Source organism: Miniopterus schreibersii, assembly GCF_964146895.1.
Source record: "Miniopterus schreibersii genome assembly, chromosome: 11".
Taxonomy (NCBI): domain Eukaryota; kingdom Metazoa; phylum Chordata; class Mammalia; order Chiroptera; family Miniopteridae; genus Miniopterus; species Miniopterus schreibersii.
Genome location: NC_138111.1, coordinates 10,459,720 through 10,476,662, shown reverse-complemented (window position 1 = coordinate 10,476,662; position 16,943 = coordinate 10,459,720). Strand labels below are relative to the sequence as shown.

General features: G+C 51.2%; 1 protein-coding gene across 3 annotated transcripts in view; it reads right to left on the bottom strand.

Annotated features, from left to right (window-relative positions):
* COL27A1 (collagen type XXVII alpha 1 chain) overlaps positions 1-16,943 on the bottom strand; it is a 120,843-nt gene that overhangs the window by 81,988 nt on the left and 21,912 nt on the right. For all 3 annotated transcript variants that reach the window (XM_081151939.1, XM_081151940.1, XM_081151938.1), the window contains 3 exons: positions 15,228-15,281; positions 8,175-8,228; positions 6,699-6,752 (listed from right to left, as the gene is read on the bottom strand). In XM_081151939.1, the coding sequence (XP_081008065.1) occupies positions 6,699-6,752; positions 8,175-8,228; positions 15,228-15,281 (162 nt within the window). The remainder of the gene's footprint in view (positions 1-6,698; positions 6,753-8,174; positions 8,229-15,227; positions 15,282-16,943) is intronic.

Sequence of the window (16,943 nt, the reverse complement as noted above, 5' to 3'; positions counted from 1 at the left end):
ATTCAACAAACATTACCTGAACTTCTATGCACCAGCACCATTCTACGCATGAACAAGAAGACAACCTCCTTTGCCTTAATGGAGCTTACAGTCCAGTTAAGGAGATACAAGAACAAATAACTGTGAAGGATAATGCCTGGGGGAGGGGAAATGGGAAGCAGTTGTTTTCATGGGAGCAGAGTGTCAGGTTGGAAAGAGTTTGGAGACTGTTGCGTAACAATGTGGATAAACTTAACACAAGTGTACACTTAAACATGGTCAAGATGATGAATTTTATGGGATTTTTTTTAACCATAATTCAAAATAAAGTTGTACAAAGAGACAATGCATGGTAGTGATGAGTGCCTTGAAGAAAAGTGAACAGAGTTAGAGGACAGAGAGAGGCAGTGCTGGGGGGATGCAGCTGCAGGTAGACAGGCAGGGAAGACAGCTCCGAGATGTATGAGGTGAGAGAGCTGGACATGGGTCTGGCTCTCTGGGGAAGGGCATTCCAGACAGAGGGAACAGCAGGTGCAGAAGCCCTGAGGCAAGAGCACTCATGGGGGTGGGAGGAAGAATGAGGTCCACGTGGCTGGAGCAGAATGAGCGAGGGGTGAGAGGCAGAGGGGCGGGAGGGGTCAGAAGCAGCAGGAAGCCAAAGCATCTGGGGGACTGGTATGAGCAGAGCTGTGTCATGACATGACCCACGTAATCACCATTATTACCTTTCTCCACTTGGAGCTTTCGGACAAAGAAGAAAAAGCAAAGCCTTTGAATCGAGCCTTGAGCTCTGGGCTGTGTGACTTGGCACAGGCGATTGGCCTCTCTGAGCCTCACTCTGCCATCCTCTGCCTGCCTTGAGGGGTTGCCGCAAAGACCCAATCAATAACCGGGCAAGGATCCCAAGAGAAGCGGGGAAGGGGGCTCCGGAGCCCCTGAGGATCACTGATTCCTTGGACTTCCTCTGCAGCCAAAAGAAACCTTCTAGACACCAACGCTTTAGCAGAGACGTGTGGCCAGTGAAATCCCAGGAGGAGACTTCAAGTAAACCCTTTACTCAGGACACAGCTAAAAGGAAGCTAATGATCATCAGGCACAAGGAGTGTGGCCTGCCCTCTGCCTCGCTCAGCATCAGCTCATCCACTCCTTGCAATCATTCCTGGGAGGTAGGAATTACTGTGCACATTTGCCAGATGAGGAAACTGAGGCTCAGAGAAGCAAAGTGACTTTCCTGAGGCCACACAGCCTCCCAAGGGCAGTGCTAGGCTGTGACTCTAATCTACATACTTACTGAGGCCCAGGGCCAGCTTAGAACAGCCAAAGAACCACTCCAGGAAAGAACTCCTTAGAGACCCACCTCCCCGGGACAGAGCATGCAGATCACAGCAGTAGTCCTGGAGCAGAGGACGGTCACAGAGCCCTGCAATATCTGAGTCGGAAGGTACCTAAGCCATCAATTTGACAACCTCCTTTCTCACTGGACAGGCTGAGAAACTGAGGTTCGGAGAGGGGAAGGGACTTGCCCAAGGTTACTTAGCAAGTTATAGCCAAGCCTGGAAGGTTCCCCAGGACTCTAGACCAGCTGGGCCGCACTTTGTTTAGAAGGCGACAATTTCTAGGTCTGTCCCAGTCAGTGGATCCTGGAGGCCTTGAACATTGCCATGAATACCCGTTTCTCCTGGCCGGATGGGAGCAGGAGACCGAGCCCAGCCACAGCATGAGGCTGAGGTGAGCAGGAGGTTCACATGCTCCCTGAAAGTACCTTAACAATGTTTACCAAGCTGGGGCCAGCCAAATAGCTTCAAATGATAGGGCCCCAGGACTTGCCATGATCTAAGCCATTATCTTCGCCAGGGCCCCAGCAATTACGGGGCAGGCACTGACCGCAAGGTGTACCCGCGGGCAGTGATTTCTCCTTGTGTGATCGGGGCCTGACTGGCAGTAGGGGACAGCAGATGCTCCAGGACAGCTCCAGGGACCACGAAGTCTGCAGCAGGCCTCCAGCTGCCCAGCAGGCGGGTCTGCACAGGACCCATGTTTATAATAGAGCTTGGTCTATATTTTGGTTTGGGAGCCAGATTAATCATTGCTTACAATGCCCAAGGAGAAACCAGACATCACCTCACTGTTGCTGCAGACAGTCTCCCTGCCGGCTGGGATGCTATTTGGGCTTTGGGAAGGGAGAGGAGGAGGGTCCTGCTTTTGCCCAGGGGTACTGAGGACCCACATGTTCACCCAGGATCCACCTCAGCCTGCAGAGGCCCCGGCTTCTCCTGCCTAGCACTCCATGGGACTTCCTTACCACCTTGCGGCCCACACACCAGACGGGGCAATCAAGAGGACAGAGTCCCATTTAACAGAAAGAATCAGCAGGAAGAAACATGCCAAGAGGTAGGGTGACCCATTACATGATGCTGGGAAAGTCCCTGCCGCTCTCGGACCTCCATTTCCCCGGCTGGCCTCTCAGAGCATCCTGTTGGCTCAGGAATGACAGGATTCTGAATGTGAGGCTTTTCCAAAAGCACAGCCCATCATGGCACAGCCAGGCATCTCACGCCAAACCCTGCTCAGGAGGCACTTGAGACATCAGGGCAGGAAGGTACAATTTCTGTATGGCTCATTCATTCTACGAAGGTTTGCTGAGCCCCCAATCTGAGCCAGGCACAAAGAAGGCACATGAACAAAACAAGCTCACTCCGCACCTTCTAGAAGAGGTTAGGGGTATTAAATACATACTAAGAGGCACAAAGGAGGAGCACCAAGTGCTTAGAGAACATAGTCAGCCCAACAGGAGCAGGCAGCACTGTTAACTGAGGCTTGAAGGAGCCGGGTTGGAGAGCAGAGCGGAGCTGGACTTCAGAAAAGGCAGTGGGCGTGGGCCCCAGAAGCCCAGAGCAACTCCCCCGCAGGGGAGCCTGGAGAAGGTTCTGGGCAGGGGCTCTGCATGGAGCTGGGAGTGCTACATCCAGGTAGAGAGAGTAGTTCTGCAGAAAGGCAGGAAATCGCCTCAGGCAGCCTCAATCACATCCCCAGATGACCCCCTCTATTACAGCTTGTCACAGAAGGTGGTCAACTCAGGTGGCATAGGGAGGCCTCCCGGCAGGGTGACGGTTACAGGAGGGAGCCAGGAGGAATGAGTACCAAAGGGCATGTAGCATTGGATGGAGCGAGGATTTCTTCACAGCGAGTGCGTGGTGGGACAGCAGCCCTGTGTATTGGATATTTAACAGCATCTCTGGCTTCTACTCAGAAGCTAGTAGCACCCGCCTCCCAGTTGTGATGACCAAAAATGCCTCCAGACATTGCTAACTGTTTCCTGGGGCACAAAGTCACCCCCGGATGAGAAGCACCAGCCTACAGGAGAGAAGGGAGGAGGGTCAGACTAGGGACAGCACGGGACTCAGCCCTCCCAAGTTGCAAATGATGTTCCGGTAAACTTCTTGGCTAGTGGAGGGTGGTTAACTGGTAACTAAGCAAGATGACTTATGGGGCCAGGTGGGCAAGACTTCAGCACTTCTTCGAGATCATCATGATCATTCATACATTCATTTAACAAATATGTGTGTATTGCCTCCCATGCACCAGCCCTGTGTTAGATCCTGGGGATGTAACATCTCATTGAACCCTCCCAACCACTCTGTGAAGCAACCGAGGCTCAGCGAGGCGAGGCCCCCTGCCCAAGCTCACATAGCAGGAAAGGGACAGAGCCGGCTTCCATCCAGGTCTGTCTAACATGGTCCATGCACCCACCCAGCTCTCAGAAATCAGCTCAGCAAAGCTCCTCAGCAAGCATCGCAGGCGATGCAGAGAAACAAACCTCCACGGGGGAGCCTCCTTTTAACTTGTAGGGCCCACTCTTATTTGAGAAGCTGTTCTCTCAGCACAGTGGAGAGAAAAAGAGTCTGAGGGTCACAGACCTAGGTCAAATCCCAATTCTGCCACTTAGGGACCCCGAAAGGTATTTCCATTAAACCGCTGGCTCTCATTCTTGGCGGCACCTGAGAAGCTTATGCCAGGGTCCCACTCAAACCAATGGAACCAGGATCCCTGTGATGGGGCCCGAGCTCCCCAGGGGTTCTAATGCATTGTGAGGCTGGGAACCACGGCTGCAGACTTCACCCTCCTCAAGGCCCCTCGATGATCTCAATTGCATTTAACACCATCACTGGCACAGGGCCTGGTATATAGGCATGTGTTTGCTGAATGACTGACTGGTGGAATGAACCAATGAACAAACGAATGAATGAATGAATGAATGAGGCCTATCTGGGCCTTGGCCTTCTCAGCTGTGAAACGGCATAATACTGCCTTACCCCTGGGAGGCTACGGTGAGGAATGAATGTGATGAGGAGCGGCCACTGTCGTGCCCCTCTGCCTGCCACACTATTTAACAGGGAGCCCTCCCAATCCAAACGCCTTTCTCTGCATATTTTGCCTCATTGCCCTTTCCGTCTTCTAACATATCTTATATTTCTACTGTTTTTCTTTTTATTGTCTGCCTCCTCCCCCCAGAATAAAAGCTCTGGGCAGACAAAGATTTTGTCTATTTATTCAGCTCAGTGCCTGGCACATAGAAGGCATTCAACCCGTCCTGGTCAATAAAAGAAATGAGTAGGATCATTGGTGGCACCCTGGGGTGACACCAAAACTCAACATGCTGATAAGCAGAGGATGCTGACCTTATCTTTCCCCTACCAATGTCCCCTTTCTCCCAAGGCTCCCCACAAGAGATGAGGCAGAAGAGCCCCCCCAACAGGGCCAGGGCAAAGTGGCCACTGTTGTCACCAAAGATGCTTGTGGAGGACAGACTGCTTACAAACAGTGACGATTCCAGGGACGGTTGCCCACCCTGTCGGTCCTCCTTCCCCACCCCCTGGGGACCTGAGCTCCGCCATGCTCTGCCCACCACCCTGCGTGAGCAGGTGACACAGGGCTGCGGCAGATCAAACTCCTCCATGTTTTCCTGGGCTGGCCTGAGGGTGCAAATGGCTTTGCCAAATAGTTTTCCAGCCACACGGGAGGCTCTTTCTTAATTTACAAAGACACCTCTCCCTGCTCAGGTGAGCTGGTCCATCTTGGTTGGGGGCTCTTGGCCTCCCTGGACATCTGCCGAGAGCAGGGAGCTCTGGAACCCAGGCAGGAGCCGGGCCAGTCTGTTTTCCCATCTCTCGCCACCTCTGCTAGACTCCCACCACCATGCAGAACAAGACCACCACCGGCTGCTTTATGAGCCAGGGCTGGAAGGAGACTTTCCACTCACACCTCATCCATCAGAAAGTGCTGGAGCCCAGAGGGGAAGTGAGTGGGGAGAGGGAGTCCCTCTGTGTTCTCTGAGCCAGAAAATTCATGTTTCCCCAGCTCACAGCCAGTCACAGGCTCTGGTCTGGAGAAAGGGATGTGGGGCACAGGAAGCTCCAAGTCCCTTGTGTCACGCGGACCCTTGGAGAAAGGGCAGGATGGAGCCAGGAGGCACCACAGCTGTCCAGATGAGACCCAGATGGCCCAGAAAGATGGAAGCTGTGTCCACAGCTGGAAACCAGGGTAGAAGCTTAAGACATGGAGACCTACACTGATGTATCTACTGGAAAACTCATCAGCCATGAGAGATTTCCTTGCAAAAAGCAGTTGACCCTTGGCCCACATTGTCCTCCTCCTGTTTCCTGGACACCTACTATGTGCAGGCCCTGTGCTAGGCTCAGGAAGGCAGGTGACAAACCAGATTTGCACAGCCTGGTTGATAAGGCTGGACTCGGGGTATAAATAACTAAGCTACGATGGGCTGGGGGTCCTTGAGCCGAGTGGAGGCTCCTGGCCTGAAGGCTGGAGTTCCAGGAGGGCTTCCTGGAGTGGGTACAACTAGAGTTGTGATGAGGGACCCTGGCTGGGAAGCGGGAGAGAAATCCAGGGGCACGGTAAGCCAGAGACCCACCATGTAGGAAAACGGTAGACTTTCCCCCACGGGCGTTTAGAGAAGGAACTCCCCCGGCTTGGTTGAAGCAGGGATTGGGGGTAGGGCAGCATCCCAACAGCTCGGAAGGTACAGAGAACGTATTGCCCTTGCAGAGCATCTGCCTTCCCCTGCAGCGTACCAGGGAGGGATGAATGTTAGACTCCGAGGTTCTAGACTCGCCCAAGGCCACACAGCTAGGACATGGTGGAGCCGGGAGTAGAACCCTGGTCTGACTGACCCTAGAGCCCATTCTCCTAATTTCTCTGCTGCAGGCTGACAGCCCAGGCAGTAGGGCGTCAAGGGAGGGGGGTTATTGTCTCCATCCCAGGTGGTAGGAGGCTGAGGCTCAGGGAGGAAATACACAGGCCCAAGGCCACTCAGCCAGCTGGAGGTACAGCCCTAGCTGACACAGGCCCTCAAGGCTCTCACAACATTCCTTCCACCACCCATGTACTCCTCAGGAAGGCCTCCAGGAGCAGCTGGACCCCTAGAGGAAGGACAGCAAAACAGGGCCACTTCTTGTCACACCCCACTAACCATGGTTAGGGGGACCTACTCCAAGCCAAGGTGCTGCCTGCCCCAGGCAAGCCCAGCCCCTCCCAAACCTCTCCCACCTCCCACCAATGTTCCAGATGCCCAAGGGAGCTGGGCTGAGGATAGGGAGATGTGGAAGGGGGTGGGGGACAGGCCGTTCACAGCACTCCTGCCGGATGCCCCTGCGTGCTAAGAAGCCCACTGAGCAAGGCAAAACATCAAAACCAAGGAGTACCTTTCGTCCAAGAGGTCCTGGATCCCCAGGGAGCCCAGGCAAGCCCATATCGCCCTGCAAAAGAGACAAGGGGTGAGCTGGGAGAATGGGAGCAGAGACAGATCGAAAGTGTGAGCGCTCATGGCCAGTTATTTGTAAACAGGATTCATGGAGGCCCAGAGGCCTCAGAGGAAACTGGGGGCCTCTGAGCGGGGTGAGGGCAGCTGAGTGGGCAGGGAACCCAGCCCCTCCCCACATAACCCAGTCGCTCCATTGGATCTATTTTCTACCTTGGACTTCAGCATAGGATACCACTTGGGAGATGGGTCCTGAATATTTGAGAACCACTGTCCCAAAGGGCATGTAATTCATCTGTCCCATTCCAATCAGCTGTCTCTTCATTCCTAGTCCTTGCTGGGCATGGTGGTCACCAACCAGTAGGAGGCATTTCTGCCACCAGCATGAGATCCGAAAACAGACACCCCAGGAGAAAGAGAGAAGCCCGGGCCCCTAAACTTCATTAGACCTGGGTACCGATCCTGTTCTGCACCTCCAGCAAGCCACCCACAGCTCGGGCCTCTGTTTCCTCATCTGCAAGCTGGGCCCATTTGCCCTGGCTCATAAGGTTCCAGGGAGGAGCAGATGGGAGAGTTTGTGAGCATTTACACCCAGTGTAATGTGTGAAAAAACTTATCAGTGAGGCTGTGAAGGAATGAGCCACCTGTGACTCGGGGAAATCAAAGGGATCTGCACTTCTATGTGATCAAGCCAGGCTGAGAAGCAGTGTTCTGCCTGTCAGGAGGGCTCCTAGGCTGAGTCCAGAAGGAAGCCAGACAGACTGGAGCAAGTGTTCCCTCCAGGATATGGAGGCCTGAGAACGCTGGAGGACCTTGCTTGGAGTTCTGGGTCCTCCTGCTCCTGAATGTCCTGCCCTCCTTCCAGGCCCCTTGATTAATTATGGGGCAGATGCTTCAGGGAAGAAGGAAGTCCTTTGACCTAAGTGTTCTCTCTTCCATGGGAGAACCTCTGGTCTCGCAGCAGCCCTTCAGAGTTAGGAGCCCTGACTCTGGCCTGCTCGCTTCCCACCTCCTAGAAATTCACAGACCTATCAACCTCAGAGGGGACTTTGAATGTCTTTTGGAAGCTTCCTGGGTATGTGCTACCAAGAAGCTTCTGGATGCCAAGGGTCACCTAGTAGGCCCTACAGAAAGCCATGCAGGGCATTAAGCAAAAGGACACCAAGAGTGTCCTTAGGCAAAATCTTCTGTGGGTTTTACAGGCTGCAACCCCAGAAGACAGCAGGAAATGGCTTTGGGTTTGGTGGGGAAAGGCAGAAGGACTTCAAAAAAAACCAAACCAGCCAGCACTGACCTTTCCAGGCTTTCTCAGCTCCTGCCCTTGTCAAGTGGCAGCCCAGGAGGGCTCACCCAGAGCACGGCAGTTTCCTCACTGTCCACTCTCCCACTTCCCTGAGCTCGGGGGTCCCTGGGAACCTACCTTTGTCCCATCGTGGGCCTTTCCTGGTGAGAGCCCCGGGTCCCCTTTCTGTCCCTGAAACAAAAACAATTCCACTGATGTCTCCCCACACACTGCTCTAAGCCCTGACCCGTGCTTAAATACACACTGCTCTAAGCCCTGACCCGTGCTTAAATACCCTCCCATCCATCCACCACTCACACAGCTCCATTACTCCTGGCTCTAACACCTTCCATAGCTCCCCACTGATTGCATAATGAAAAAGTCCAAACCCTCCTTTGGTGTCCCAAGTCTTTGGTCATCTGGTCCCAGCCATCCTGCCCAGGCTTTACTCTCCTGACAACCGCCAAACACACAGAGACAGGGTCCCCTCTGCCCTTCCCCAGACCATAGCCTGTTCCTCAGCCAGCTGCCAGGCCCTTGCAGGCAGTCACTTCTACCTAGAAAACCATTCCACAGTCATCATTAGCCAAACACATTCTTCAAGATGCAGCTTGAATGTGTCCTCCCCAATCTGGGCCCACATACAGGTGACACGACCTTGCATGTGAGACTTGCTAGGAATGCCTCCGGGCTGGTTCCCCTGGGCTCTCAGAGAGCTTCTGAGAGACACATACAAGAGGTGCACCCAGTTCAATTTTCCAGGATGCTCCCTCACCACTCTAATGACCCAGGGTCAGTGCAATAATGCACCTGCACCTGTGCACAGCCCTTCAGAGTTTGCAACATTCCTCACCTCACTAGATTCCAACAACGGGCCAATGAAGTGGCAGGGGAGTGTTATTACCCCTGTAACATTTTTGGGGAAACTGAGGCCAAGAGAGAAGAAAAGGGACAGTCTGAGGCCCCCAGATGAGGCGTTGGCAGAGCAACGACTAGAACCCTAAAGATGAGTTAGAACAGGGAGTAAATCAGGGAGAAACAGACACAAGCATTGGGTCCTCAGACAAGCAGTGGGTCCTCAGTCAAAGGCAAGCACTCTTTGTGTTGAGCATTTGGGAGTGTCCCCATTGCAAAGATTCTGGCTCCTGAGAGCATGGGGCTCCGAGAAAGGGCCCATGGACAGTTCACCAGCTGCGTCTCCTACAGGGTTGGAAAGAGTGCTCCTGGCTATGAGCCCGCTCATTTGGCCCAACCTGGTTAAATTACTCAGCAAACAGCCCTTTGGAAAGTCAGTCCACCCTGATGTCACCTTCCAAGAGTCCCTGATCCCTGTCCCTCACCCTCACTCCCACGCTCCCTCTTCCAGCTGGACCCTGAGTCAGAAGTCCTGGGGTGAAGCCAGGGACTCACAGTGGGAACTCAAGCAAGTCATTTCACTTCCCTGGGCCCTGTTCCTTACCTTCAAAATGGGGGCTGCGCAGCACACATACACAGGCATGCACACACTCACACACATGGACACACGCATGCACAAGGGCACGTGCACATGGGTACATACATACATATGCACACATGCACACAAGTGCATGCACACACTTTCACACAAGTGCATGCACACACATACAGGTGCATACACATACACTTATAGGCACATGCACACGCACAGACACAGGTGCATGCCCCCACACACATGCGCACGGGCTCATGCACACAGGTTCACACACATGCACATAGGCGCATACATACACTCACACATTCACATGGGTGCATGCACATACACACATTTATACACACGCACACACACCTGCCAGCTTTCCAGGTTTTTTGGCAATGAGCCAATGAGATAATGAACATGACACATGGGAGGGGCAGTTTGGCCAACATCAATTAATTCCCATTTGGCTCTTTTCTTCGTCAGAACCCAGACCTTCCAAACCCTGACTCAGCCAGTCTTCAGAAGAAATCACTGCACTCCAAACTGGAGAGGGCTTTACGGAGGGAAGGGAACAGCCTTCCACTGCCCACCCTCCGTGTCCAATGCTGTGTCAGGCCCCCTCTCTGCTGCTGCTCCATTAGTCCTCTTAACACCCACTTGATGCAACTTAGGACCAAAACAGGGTTCAGAGAGGCTGAGTCACAGCCTGGGGTGACACTCAGGTAAGAGGCAAGGTCTTACTAGGTCTGACTCATCCCCAGTCTGTCTGAGTGTACAGCTGTTGTTTACAAATGGGAACCCTGGGTACTTCTCCCAAACCTTCCAGGTGCCCCAGGCTTCAGGGCAGCCCTTCCCTGCTAGGACCCCAACTTTCTATTCACTGGGCCCCTCTGGTCACTTCTGCAGAACCTGCCCTCTGGGATCTCACACTGTGGCTGCCCCTCACAGACACTCTCCCACCCTCTGCTCTCCCAAGCCCAGCTCCACTACCTTTTATGTCCATGATGCCAGGCCAGGGCTACCCAAGATTCCTATGGCCAAAAAAGGGCAGCAGCTCTCCCCACCCGCCCTTGCCCACCTCAGTCTACAGCTGGTAAAGGAGTTGGGCTTAAAAAGCTTTAGGGGTGGGCCTCCATGTAGCCTATTCTATCATTTTATAAAAGGGGAAACTGAGACCCAAAGAGATGATAACCTTGCTCCCTTGCTCAGGGTTCTCATCTGGGGCATTTTAGTTAGTTATGGGATTTTCTCTGCATTCTCAGCAGCAGCACAGTGCTTGGGATGTAATCCTGGCCCTAGGAGAACATCTACAAGTACAGGTCTTTATGGACCACCTACTGTGAGCCAAGTCCAGGGCTGACTACGGGGAATACCACAGTGGGGAGCTCTTGAGGGTGAAACCAGAGAGATGGGTAATGGTAATAATAAGCCTAGCATTTACTGAGTGAGCCTCTAAGCTCTCGACACATAAATCTATGTGGTGGCAATTATCACTATCCCCATTTCACATACGAGGAAACTAAGACACAGAGAAGACAAGTTGTCTAAACTCATACAATTAGTAAATGGGACTTAGATTCAGTTTGGTTTCAGAGCCCAAGCTCTTTACATTTCAATACACTGCAGATAACAAGGGGAGTCCTGGAGGAAGTTGAGGAGAATTGAGGGTAAATCCCTAACAGGAGTTACAGCTAAGCTAAGGCTGGAGGAAGACAAAGAGGGGAGCCAATGAAGTTAAAGCTCAAGAAATGCTCCAGGCACCTTGGTCAGGTGAAGGTGACTTCAGAGATGGAAAAGGCTATGCATCTTCCCAGTCATATCCCTGCATCCCCAGTAAGAGATATAAGAAATATACAAACTTTAACTAATGGTTTACATCCTGGTGAGGAGGAACACCTGGTCGCCAAACCCAGCTCTCCAGACCAAGAGCCTGTGTGATCTTGGGCAAACCCCTTTTCCTCTCTGCATACGCAACAGTAGACAGCCCAGACTAGTTAACAGAGCTTGAACAATTAGAAGATGGATGAGAAGGTATATCGTAAACCATAAATGCTACAAACATAGTGGGAATGGGAACTATTTTGAGCTCCTGTCCTGCAGGTAGGGTTGTGAGGTGAAGAGATCTAGCCTCAGCTCTGGAACATCCTCTGAAGATTCACTGGGCTTCTCACTATCACTACTACTATTTCATGTGTTTAGAAGTTCTGGCCAATGCAATAAAGCAGGAAAAACAAATAAGGCTACTAACCTTTGAGGAAAAGGAGACAAAAGTATTTCCTTCTTTGCAAAAAATATGAGTGCCTGTCTAGAAAATCCAGGAGAACTAACTGAAATATTGTTAGAATTAATAGGATAATTCAGTAAGAGCATGGTTATAAAATAAACACAAAAAGTACAAAAAGTACAAAAGCCAGCAGTTCTCCTCAACAGCTGAGAGCCAGCTAGAAAATAAAATGAGGAAAATATTCCATTCATAACAACAAAATATAAAATTTCCAACTATAAACTTAATAAGAATTGTGCAGGGCTTATGCAATAAAAACTATAAAAGTTACTAAGAGACATTTTAAAAACTCAACCAAATGGGAAGACTTAATATTTTAAAGATGTTGATTCTTCACAAATTAATATGCATATTTAATACAACTCCAATAAAACCCCAAGAGAGTTTTTAAAGGAAATTATTAGGATGAGCATAAAGTATATCTGACAGAATAAATAGCCAGAAATATTTTAGAAGAACAGGGTTGGGAAGACACACAGTAGTATAAAGATAGTAAATGTCATAATATAAAATAGTATTTTACTAACATAAAAAATACAAACAGCAATGAAACATACTTGAATGGACTAAAATAGACTCTGATCTATCATACAGTAATCAATGGAGGAAAGGTTATTTAATACATGGTTAGCTATTGGAAGGAAAATAAAGTTAGGGCCCTACTTCATGTTACCCCTTACTGAAAATTCATTCCAAATGATGTAAAATTTTTTAGTACAAATGATATTGTGAAATGACTAGAAATATAAGTGAATGACTAGAAATATATCTGATCTTAGGATGGGAAAGAAATGTCTAAGTATAAAAGTAAATAACCATACATTGTACATTTGGGTGGAGCCCTCTCCAAGCTATCTGACATATTACAAGTTCCTAATGAGTGTGAGCTATTATTGTTAGTAAAAAAAATAATAATAACACTTCCATTTGTGAAAAATCATCATGAACAGGCAAACAGTAAATGGAAAATATTTATAAGGTAGATGAAGTCTTATAACCTTAATATGTAAATATAATTTTTATAAATCAAAAACAAAAGACAACATCCCAAACCCCAAAATAAACAAACTCATGAATGGTGAAATACAAATGGAAAACAGAGAAGAAATGCATTCTTCTCATAAGATCAATGAAGTGAAGTGAAAATAATAATGAATTATCTTCTGAAAATCTCCTCTTCTAATGTCAGCAGCAGCACAAATTGGTTTAATCTTTCTAGATGGCAACTGTTAATAAAACAGTTATAGCAGCACTTATGTGCAAGGCAGATTTTAAATTACTCATGTATATGTATCATCCATGTATGTGCATACACATATATCTACATATCTATTTCTATGAACATGTTAATTAATATATATTGCTTAATCCACAGAATAAGGTCAGAAAGCTGTGGAACTGAACTGCCTTATGGCTACAAGTATGGGCTTTGGAGTCAGGCATTAAAGGGTTCAAATCCTGTTTCTGCCACTTATTAGAAACGTGACCCTGGGCAAGTTACTTAGCCACTTTGGACCTTAGTTTTCTCATCTGTAAAATAGGGGTAATAACAAACCTCCCCTTCACAAACCTTATCTGATCATGTCACCTCTGCTGAAAACCTTCGCGGGTCTTCCTGCTGCTCTTTGGATAAAGTCCGAAAGTCTTGCCACCACATACAGACGTGCTGCCCTCCCCAGCCTCCTCCTGTCCCTTCGCCTAGCTACCTGCAGCACCTCAGACCTCAGTTCAACCTTCCCACCCTCTGGGAAGACCTCCCTTAACTCCCAGACCAGAAAGGTATATTCCTGAGTACACCTGCCCATTCAAAACAGCTGTTGACTCAGCATCCTGAGGCACCCCATGACCTGGGACACCTGAGGCTTCTACAAAGCAGAAGTCTTCCAAGAAGGTCCCCTCTAGAGAGGAGAAGCAGGTCCTCCCAGGGGACGGTGTCTGCATCTGCTGGAGCCTCATTTTCTCCACCCATAAATGGGTACAGTATCTCCACCCATCTCTTAGATCTTTGTGGGGATCAAATGAGACAAGCTACATAAAGAGTGTGCACAGTGCCCAGCACACAGTAAGGGTCCAATATAAGGTGGTTATTATCATCAGTATTTGCCTTGTTAAAACCCAGAGCCCCTCCAGGCAGCTCCTGGGCACTGGGCACGTGAGGCCTCCATGCTCGCCTTCCAAGGAAGGACCCCAGCCCAGCCCTGGCCGTAGCGTCATAGACCAACAGGGGCTAAGGCTAAGCCACTCAGCCTTTACAGTGAGCTTTACAAGGAATGACCTTGGACCTGGGCCAACCAAAGCCCAGAGGTGCTCTTCATCTGGTTACCCCACAGAGGACAGTCTGGGCCGGGTGACCTCCTAACCAGGAGTCCCTCCGCCCTTCCCGGCCTGCCCCACGCTCCTTCAGCACAGTTGCTGCGCTCTCGGCTTCCCTGGCCCTGCATCTCCCTCCCCCTCCTCCCATTTCTCCAGCCATTCCTCAAGACTTCTCCCCGTGACCTAACTATTGCTGGTCTGCACTCCTCTTGGCGCCCTTGCTTCTCACTCCACCCACCGCCCCAACAACCCTGTTCTCTGACCACACCCCAGGAGTGGACTGAGCAGCTCCAGGCTGGAATTCCCCACAGTCGTCAGAGCACCAGTCACGCCGGTCCCTGTGGTCTCATCGAAAAGTTCACCAGGGCATCCCAAGAAGGTTCCCTGGAGACAGCTCTGTGCCAGCCATCCCCCAAGGTTCTATCTCCAGCTCAGAGCTTTTCTGGGTTTCAGAGTGTTTGTCCTTGAACCCCTCCACCTGGCTGGACTACAGGCTCCCAAACCAACATCATCTTACTCCTTCTTCATGGTTCCCAGGTTCGGGCTCCCAGGCTAGCACTGGGAGTCATGCCTCTCACCTCTCATCCACACCAAGTCCTCTGTACCCCACTTCCACACTGTGAATGCGCCCACTCCCCTCCCCCACAGCCCCAAGCTGGCCCAGGCTAGCCTCATCTCTCCCCTGGATCACCCAGGTCTCTCTGCCTCTGCTGGTCCCCTCCTCCAGCCCATCTTCCCCATGGCATCCAGTGATCTTCCTGACATGGTCTTTCCACACCCCTCCCCAGCTCCTAAGCGGACATGCGTCCCCAGGGTACATCTTAGGACCTCGCATCCTTAGTCGGACATTCAAGGCCCTCCCCCTTTAGCATCAAATGACCTTTCCTCCTACTCCCTTTGTGGGCTCTAGGCTCCAGCTATTCTTCCCCCCAGTGCCTCCCAACCAGAAGCTAAATTCCCAACTCCTCACTGTGTCCCCAGCCTGGCACAAGGCCTGGCACTCAAGAAGTACCCAGGGAATACCTGTGGCTGGGCGTGGATCCTCTGCAATGACCCTGAGGACCTACCACCAGGAACCCCTAGGAAGCACCCCAAATGTGGCCCTAATTTCAGCCCCCACTCCATGGCCCAGTCTCCAGATCCCACAGCAAATACTCACTTTGGCTCCAGGAGGGCCTGGGAGGCCTGGGTTTCCATGAGGCCCAGGAGGACCCTAAAAGAGAAAAGAAACACAGAGGTGAGGGGAAATAGGGTCCATCCCACTTCCTACAGCAGTGTCAGTCTCCTTCTGCCACCAGGTCTCCTCCCTTCACCAAGTATGAGCAGTGTTGCTATGGGCCACTTGGATGCCTGGCCCTGTGCTAAGCATTTTCCATTCATTATCACATTTTATCCATTAACCCACATGATAAGTGCTATCACTATTCCTATTTTGAAGATGAGAAAGCTGGTGTTCAGAGGCTGGTGAACTTTCTCAGGTCACCCAGCTGCTCAGGGACAGAGCTAGATCTCAACCTCAGATGTGACTTCATAGGACAAGCCCCTAACAGCTGACTTTTACCCCCTTTCTACACCCTCTCCAGCTGGCCACAACGGCCCTTCCCAGCTGGCTTCCTCGGCTCAAAGCACGCTCGGCTATTTGCTTCTCTGCTCCGTGCCCGGTACTTTCTCCCCTCACCGTCTTTCCCATGCTGTTCCCATCATCTGGCATGCCTATCCCATCCATCCCCTCCAGCTGAAACCCAACCCATCCTTCAAGACCTGGCTCAAATGCCACCTCCTCTCGGGAACCTTTGGGGACCCGTCCTGCCTAAAGGAAACTTCCACCCTTCAGACTCCAGTTGTACTACTGTATGAGCCTTGGGAGTTGAGTGTTCAATGAAGGGGATGCTTGGCCTCTCTGGACAAAAGGCACGGTCCTCCTGTGGCCACACAGTCAGAGCTCTCCCTTGGATTCCTAGAGGCTCCGAGCTTACACCATCCTCCAGGGCCCAAGGAACAGCTGGGAAGCCTGAGCCCAGAGAGTCAAAGAGTCTTGGCCAAGATCACACAGGAGAGTAGTGGCCAAGCAAAGGCCGGAACCAAGCCTGTTGGCTTCCAGTCCAGGGCTTATTCATGGCACTGGATTTTCCCAGGCCATATCCAAATCCACTACAACAGCTGGGTCCAGTTATGTCCACTTTCTCCAGCAAGGGCCCTGGACCACAGCCTTGCAGCCCAATTATAAAAGCAGAGCCCCAAGAGTTGGATAATTCCTGAGGGTCTTTATCCAGGAGGCAAAATCTGGGACTCTGGGGGTGGGGGAGAGGTGCTTCAAAAGCCCCACCCCACCCCCCTCACCACACCAGCCTCCAGACACACTGCCCTTGTCCCTGGCCACTCCTGACCCATCTGGCTGGCTGCGTATGAACTTGCTGCCTCCCTCCATCTCCGAGGCCAACTTCCCAGCTGCAGTCTGTCACATTCCAACCAAAGCACCTCCCTCTTCCTCGATGCCTGAACTGGAACTTCTCCTTCTCTGAAAACATCTAGAAAAAACAGTGTTTAGAAAGCTCACTGAGCCTGGGGGGTTTATAACGGTGTCACAGGTGACCCTCCCTCTAAAACAATCAGCCCCTCCAACACATCACCAAATACTGTCTGCCATCACAGGCTACAACCAGGATATGTCAAGACCTGAAACCACTCTGAGCCTCCCCATGCCCAGCCTCAGTCTCCCGTCTGTTCTATCAATGACTGGGACCCAGTAGTCTCTAAAGAATCTGGAAGACCTCAGATGTTCACCCCAGCCCAGGCTCCTGGGGTCCGATCTCAGAGCTCAGCCTGAATTAGGCAAAGATTGAGTGGGGATGTTTGAGGAAGGGCCCCTGGCCAG